The 7,939-nt window shown below is 51.7% G+C and overlaps 1 protein-coding gene across 1 annotated transcript in view; it reads right to left on the bottom strand.

Moving 5' to 3' along the window:
- Window positions 1–7,939, bottom strand: part of AXIN2 (axin 2) — a 29,400-nt gene that overhangs the window by 11,195 nt on the left and 10,266 nt on the right. Inside the window, exon 3 of the mRNA XM_040452180.1 lies at window positions 130–232. Within this exon, the coding sequence (XP_040308114.1) occupies window positions 130–232 (103 nt within the window). The remainder of the gene's footprint in view (window positions 1–129; window positions 233–7,939) is intronic.

Raw genomic sequence — 7,939 nt, 5'->3', positions numbered from 1 at the left:
CCCTAGTGGACCACCCCCAGACCCTGCTCCTCCTCTTACCCTAGACCTCCCTCCTTCCACCTCCCATCCCTTTTCTTCAAGACTCAACACGGCTGAAAACATCTGCCTTCCCCACCAGACTGTACTCACCGGGAAATGAGGTAGAGACACTTGGCCATTGGCCTTCACACTGCGATGCATTTCTCTCTGGAGCTGTTTCTTACTCCCCACACGATAAGGAGGGATTCCATCTCTAAGGGAAGGGAAAAGACAGAAGCCACAGGCTCACGAGGATGCTTTCAGGATGTGGGCTGATTCACAAGCCATTCTGAGATCCCACCGGAGGTCAGAGCCACCCACCTCCATGCAAGTGTACCACCGTCCTGGGCGCCATGGCTGTTCCCAAGGTTGGATTGAAAGATCAATCCAAGATCGAACTGCCAAACTCCCTCTCAGGTTCAGGATCGTTGACTTGGAAAGAGCTTGGTAAAGCTCATCTCTCAAGCTCTGCCTTCGAACGGATTACATTCCGGCCAGCCCAAAGTAAAGGCTCCCCTGTTTTATTTTACAGGCGTCCCAAGCAGGAGAATCTAAGGCCCCTTCGGTCCTCCCAACCGTCTGTCGTACTGCCCCAAATCAGGAAACCAGGGCCTTATGGAGCCCACCAGGGCAAAATATTGTAAGAAGAGGGACCACGCCCGCAGAAGACTGAGCAAGACTGAGCCAGGCATTAATGAAGGTGTGTGTAATTCTCCAACAGTCAAGCTCCCGACTGTTTCCAAATTTCTTCATTTTATAAATCACCACAAGAGGGGCGCCTGGGTGGCTCAGTCGGTTAAGCGTCCGACTTCAGCTCAGGTCATGATCTCGCGGTCTGTGAGTTCAAGCCCTGCATCGGGCTCTGTGCTGACAGCTCAGAGCCCGGAGCCTGTTTCGGATTCTGTGTCTCCCTCTCTCTCTGACCCTCCCCCGTTCATGCTCTGTCTCTCTCTGTCTCAAAAATAAATAAATGTTAAAAAAATTAAAAAAAAAAAAAATCACCACAAGAGTATCTTTGGGCTCCTTCCTTCCCTCAGCTCCAAACCCTCCCACCCCCAAACTAAGGAAGTGCCAAGGACACACGATTAATGTGGGCATAAAGAGAAAGCCCCTACTATGTGGCATTCTGTGCAATTCGTTCAAATGTTTGAGTACCTACTACGTGTCAGACCTTGTTCCAGGCACTGGGTGAGACAGCAGTGAAGGAAGGGGACAAAAATGCAGACAATTGCCCTCACAAGGCTTAAGGTCTAATGGGTGGCAGGCAAGAAGCAAAAATACAAAAACAAAGTCTACAGCAGCTGAGAAAGTGGTATGCACTAGGACAAAATACAGGGCAGGAAATGGGAAGAAAGGATGCGGTGGGGGGTGAGGGAGAGTTCCGATGGAGTTCTCGCAGTGAGGGTGACCTTTGAGCAAAGACCTGAAGGCAGGATGAGCCCCTATGTCCTTCATCTTTTAAAGCAAGTGGACTTAAGAAAAGCCTCCACCCCGGCTAGTCTGCACTAAAACATGACTTGGCACTGGTAGGATTTCTTTTAAAAAGAAATTTGAGCTTGGAAGTCGTCAAACGCTCAAGGTGTGACTACTTTCCCATTGCCGTCCCTTCTGGAGGCCACTTATTTACAAAAGCACCAGGGTTCCAACATTCCCATACTGAATCATACTTGGAGGCTGTAAACATCGAGATTAGGTAGTTGGTTATTTCCCCTTTCCCGGCGTTTTGTTCATCACAGGGTGGAAGGAAGAAAAACATCTGGGCTCATCAGCAGTGGGTGAAAGTCAGCAATGCCTAAAAATACCCGGGAGCACACGGGGGCAACTGGTTGACCTCTAGCTCCTCATGTGTAATGCCCTAAAATTCCAAGTGGCTGAAATTTCCAGAAGTCTGTTGACCTAGGCCAGATCACAGGGCCACCACCACGGGGATGATACAGATCGACCACGGTAGGTCAATACATCAATGAGGTATGTCAGCCCAACTCTGGCTAGGAATTAGCACGTGAAGGAGCCTTGTACTGAGGACACAAGGGGAGAAACAGGATTAATCTAAAGCAAGGACATACACACAGGGTGAGCCCCGTCCCAGAGAAAGGCCAAGAGGGCCAGAGACAGCACGCCAGTTGACCAGCGCAGGTTGAGAGTCCCAGACATCTTCTCACTCACTTGACCGGGCCCTGGAAGGCCAGGCGGGATAAAAGGTTCTAGGTTCAGAAACTTACTGAACCACCTAGAATGTATTCACCGGAACTCCATGTTTTCACTATGGGATCACCTCCGAGACGGGAGAAAACTGGGTGCTCACGAGCTGAGCTTGACCAGCTGTTACTGGCTTGGCCAGTAACCAGATTCTACACCAGGGGTCTGACTCTAACTCGAGGCTGCCAGCCCCCACGTACCGGTTCCCACTGTAGGTCAGACACACGTGACGTCTAATCCGACTGTATTCTCACAAAATCCCAAATTCACCAAGTTTTAAGATGGTCAGGGACTCTCTGCAGCTCTCCTAGAGTCAGTCAGTAGCAGTTAGACCCAGGGTACAAATCTGAGCCACTGCTGGGCCCCAGAACAGGTGTCCTTAACTCTGCAACCCACCCTCCCGCCCCACCTGGAGGTGCCAAGCTTCCTGATGGCCCATTCCTTAAGCCCTGTGAAGTCACGTGACATTCTGAAGGGGCGAATGGAAGATGTGGGGAACATTCTGGAACATCCTACCCCACCACTTAGCACTCACTGGCTACGGGGCATGCCAGGTGGTTCCCAAGGCACAGTGAAGATCCCCTTGTCTCTTACCTAACGTTCCTTGTGGGGTGGGCGTGACCACGGGGGTCCCCTAGATTGCATCTCACATTGGTATAACCAACTTCTACTGCCCCAGGGCTGCAAGACAAGGTCCCTGCCTTTCTCTCCTGACCAGCAACTCCTCTGGGGACTTAATAAGGATAGATGGCCTCTGCCCCAGGCCTCCTTCCTGACAATGTCGGGGGGAAGGAATCAAGCACCCCCCAGACTTTGCCGTGACACAGGCAAGGCTTCAAGAGTCCTGGAGGAGGTCCCCATCCACCTCCTCCGAGACTCTGTCCTCGGGTGCCAGCTAGTAGCCTCTGCTCTTCCCCTGTCCACACAGATGCAAATTAGTGGGCTCTTTTATACCTCTTTTGCTCCTTCCATACAGGACAGAAGGAAGAAGAGAACTGGAGGAAGTACGTAGAGCTTCTCTGCGGGGGAAGCAGGTCCCTGGCCAATCGAAGGCAAGAGGAACAAATGATTCCAGCACCCCCACCTCCCAACCAATGCACGCCCCCACCACACCCGGGGCAGATGCCAACAGCGGGACAGGAAACTCGTGACCAGGGCAGACAAGAGACGTCAACTTGTAGAGGCTCAGAGGCGTAACCGGTGCCTTCACGGAAATGGCGCTTTACCTCCCCACCAGCCAAGAGTCCTCTTCCAAAACAGCCGCTCATTCCAGAAGAGGGCCACTCTTCTTTGTGCTCAGGCCCTAAAAGTCTACGATCCATTTCCTGGATGCTCAACGCTGCGAGCTCAAGAGTGTCCGAGTTTTGGTCCCTATACCATCTCCTTTGATTATGAGCCTTTTAGCTAACCAGCCCGCTGCTGGGCCCAGCTGTTTCTGGGGAGCAGTGGTTTTGAAGTGTGGGCTCCACTTAGCTGCCATTTAAGCCGAGCCAACTAGCTTAGCCTTTTGACTCCGCCGTGCCCCGCCTAACCCAAGTGTCGTCCTCCCGAGGCCTCGCCATATACGACTCAGTCGTACACGCGTCCACTTGCATTCCCATTTGGCAACCACTCAGAAGGCAGCCTCTGATCGCAGCCAACATCAAAAGCCTGGTTTGTAAGATAAGATAATATTTGAAGTTCACTCAGATGCTTTCCCTGGTGTCCAAAGCAAACCCATAAATAAGATACAAGGAAATAAAAATAAATAAGGAAAAGAACCTGAGCCACCCCTCTGCATGAAACGCGAGGGAAGCATCTTGCGCTGGTTCGGTGACACCCTGGGCGGAAGCTAATGTCGAGCCGATCCCGACTGTTAGAGAGGGCTGCTCTGCGCAAACAGCCAAGACAGATGCCCTCACGCTGCAGACGAAGCTTCCACGCTTCCGGGCAGCCTCTAACACAGAAGCTGCGCTTAGGCGGCAAAGAACCTGCTGCTGGTGATGTTTTCCGCCTCCGCCCACCCCCACGGGCTGCATCTCCCCAGGCCTGATGCCCTAGAACGGTCCCCACAATCCTCTGTGCCCAACACTCCAAGGACTGGGCTTTAGGACTTCGCTGGCAGTCTGGCAGCTAACTTCCCCCCCAAAAAAAAGAAAAAGAAAAGGAAAAGAAAAGAAAAGCAAGCAAGCAAGCTATTTCTTCTGAGAATGCAGGTTTCAGAGTAACAGGCTCATAAAACAGCCTTCTCAGAGGCCGACCATGAAGACCCAATCCCCAGCCATCTTTAACAGGGCTTTCTACTTAGCAGGAAAACAGAAGTCAGCAGTGGGCTGTAGGAGAAGGCAATGATTTCTTTGGAGCCCCTGCCAGCTCTGTACCTGTGGGCCCTGGTGCCCGGTTCCCTGAACAGCCAAGTGCAGGCCGGCCCTGCCCAACTTCTACTCGGCCCTCTTTGCAAAGGCCCCCAGGACTTAATTGGTCCTGTGGCAAATGAGACCATTGCTTCTCGGGCTTGTGTCTAATGAACTCCAACCTTCTGGAGTCTATTGAAGGCCGCCTGTGACCCCCTCTCCCCCTCCCCGGCCGGGTCCCCTCCCCAGCTCCCAGCGGGGCGGCCAGGCCCCACTCCCCAGCCCCCCACAGCCCCCCTGGCAGCCAGAGCCGGCCATTGTGACAGGGAGAAACAGCCAGGGTTCTTTTCACGCTTTATGGGGCGCTCCTATTCACTTGTTCAAGGAAATTTCAAAGGGGCCTGCTACCCTCTTATCCCCGCTAAGCTTCCCCAGAAGAACAATGGGCTGAAAGCGGTTCAGTTCAGCTTTTCATCCCCCACACATTTTATTTCTCGCCTGCTCCGTGCTCTCATCTGTGCGAGGCCCACAATTGGCAGAGCTCTGAAGAGGGGTCTAATCCCAGCCCTGGGAATCCCGGGTGACCCGCCCAACACTGGGCAGATCACACACACCCAGGGCCAGCCGGCCAGAAAGCGGCTCGCACAGCCCGGGCCCTCACGCCAAGCCTGAGGAGAGCAGGAGGGCCCAGGGACCCCCAGCGCCTGGCAGCCTGAGACCCTCGGGAACATCTTCCTCCCTCATCCGATGGGCTCTTGATCCAGAGTCCTCTCTGTCCCCCACTGTAGGCAGCATGAGGCAAACCGCCCTGGACAAACATCTCCCCAGAGAGAAGGACCCCGCACTGCTGAGCAATTCGTCCCAGTTGGTATGAACATGCCCAAGGGGGTACAGATGTGATGGCTGCATAGGATAGCCTGCCCACTTGGTTGGGAGAAGATTCAGACAGAGCACCTAACACTCCCGTCAAGAAGATCACACCCGGGCCACCTGGGTGGCTCAGTCTGTTGAGTGTCCAACTCTTGGTTTCAGCTCAGGTCATGATCTCAAGGTTCGTGGGTTTGAGCCCCACATCCAGCTCTGAACTGGCAGCATGGAGCCTCCTTGGGAGTGTCTCTCTCTCTCTCTCTCTCTCTCTCTCTCTCTCTCTCTGCCCTTCCCCTGCTCACTCATTCTCTCTCTCAAAATAAATAAATAAACTTTAAAAAAAAAAAAAAAAAAGAAGCTCAGACCCAACATGGAGGCCCCAGGTCTCCGAGCCTTCCAGGCACTTTCCCTTGGCCTTGGGGTCCTGGGTCCTCACCACCAATCCCAGACAGCTACACTGCAGGAGGGGTGGACAACACTGAGGTCCTGCCTCTTGGGACCCAGTGCCCCAAAAAGGAAGCTGCTCATCAAGGGCTTGCCTTTGCTGTCTCTATATCCAAGTGGACTTTCCTGGCCCACACCCAGCCCCTGGCTACCTAGAACAGCCGGCTGGCCAAGGTAACTTCTCTGATCCCAGACGGGGGCTAGTGGGTGTTCCAAGTCCACAAGTGTCTTAGCTGAAGTGGGAAGGGAGAGACCTTTCAAGTCGTCTCTAAATAAAATTGAGAAAGTTCTTCTGGGAAAGCATTAAGGAAGTGGGGGGCAGTGTGCAGGGGAGAAGTTGCAAATGTGCTCCCTCCTACCCCTCCTCCAACCCATTACAAAAGAAACAGTGTGATTCCTTCATAAATAAAAGAAACGCAAAGTGGCTCAAAGGTCTCATTATCAACTGGTCCTACTAACATCTCATGTTGGCAATTTACATGCTTGTGGGGAGAGGAGTAATAGGCAAAGAGCAAGGACCTATGTCTGGTCTGGATTTGAGCTCTGTCTTGCGGGGCCAGCACTGGGCCTTACTGTCCCATCTGTGAAAGTCACGAGTGACTGCCTGCCTTCCCGCGTGGGTCTTGTGAGGCTCAAACACGTGCGGGGACTACACCACCAAGTCAGCTTATCATGTACCCAGAGTAACACCTCCATCCATGGTGGGGACTGAAATGCAGACAAGGACCAGGAAGCAAGCCAAAAACAGTCTCTAAGAAAACTAAACAGAGGCCTTTACAGTCTTAAGTGCATCTGACTTAGGAGATTCACTCAACCCCCTCGTTCAAATCCAACTTACTCTCGTTTTACTCAGAAAGTAAGGCCCCCATGCAATCCACAAATAAAAGCTAAAGGGGTAATGTTGCTAGAGGCGAGCACACACACAGGAGCAGCAAAATGACAGCGGGCAGTATGACCGAGAGAAAAAAGAATCAACTGTTTTTTCAAAAAGCCAATATGTGTGTACAGGGGCAGACAGCCTTACCTAACCTTGTACTCCAGGAGATACTACAGTAGAGCATGAAAACAGATCTTTGTATTAATTATCGGGATCAAGAAATAAATTATGCCTGGGGCGCATGGGTGGCTCAGTCCCTGAAGCAACCGACTTCGGCTCAGGTCACGAGCTCGTGTTTTATGAGTTCGAGCCCCACGTGGGGCTCTGTGCTGACAGCAGCCTGGAGCCTGCTTCTGTCTCCCTCTGTCTCTGCTCCTCCCCTGCTCATGCTCTGTCTCTCTCTCTCTCTCTCAAAAATAAACAAACATTTAAAAAAATAATAATTAAAAAAAGAAGCGGGTTATGCCTAATACTATCCAACAGAAACCAAAAACGTATTCTTTTAAGAACTACGGCGATCAAACGATAATTGTTCTCAGGTGCAGAGACTAAAAGAGTTCAGTCAATATGAAAAACTAACTTCAGTGGGACCCCTCATTTCTCTATGTTGGATGGAAGAGGTGTACCCTTATTCTATTTTTACGATTGCCAAAATACTCTTCTTTTATTAAAACGGAACCTTTCCCCTGGTGGGTCTCTCTCCCTTGACTAACAGGGGAATCTGAGACAACACAGTGAAAGCCGCTGGGGAAAATCAATGGCAGAATCCCAAATCCACCAACCTCATCAACTTCTCTTCCAACTGGTTCCATGCCACAGGCCAACAAATAGTACACTGGCCAACAGAAACCAGGTGATTTCAAACAAACTGGAAGAATAGATGGTCCAGTTTTAGGAAGCTAAAAGGAGAAAACTCTACACATGCCATGATACATGGCTCAGTGGGTTTGCCTTTCAAAACTGGTCCCTTAGCAAAAGAACTTCCTACTGCAAAATACTTGTGGGAAAGCCTTTGAAGACCATTTCTGGGGTGGTAGTTCTCAACTGGACGTTGGGTGAGCTCTTGGGGGAGTTTTGCCCAATCCCAGGCTCCACCTCTCTTGCCTCTGCTGAATCAGAACCTCAAAGGAGGGCAAGAGATGGGGACACCCAGCTCAACACACACACACACACACACACACACACACACACACACACACAC

Source organism: Herpailurus yagouaroundi, unplaced genomic scaffold (genome assembly GCF_014898765.1).
Source record: "Herpailurus yagouaroundi ecotype Mexico unplaced genomic scaffold, PumYag 206, whole genome shotgun sequence".
NCBI lineage: Eukaryota > Metazoa > Chordata > Mammalia > Carnivora > Felidae > Herpailurus > Herpailurus yagouaroundi.
Note: the sequence above shows the minus strand (reverse complement) of the source record. Positions and strands in the feature narration are given on the sequence as shown.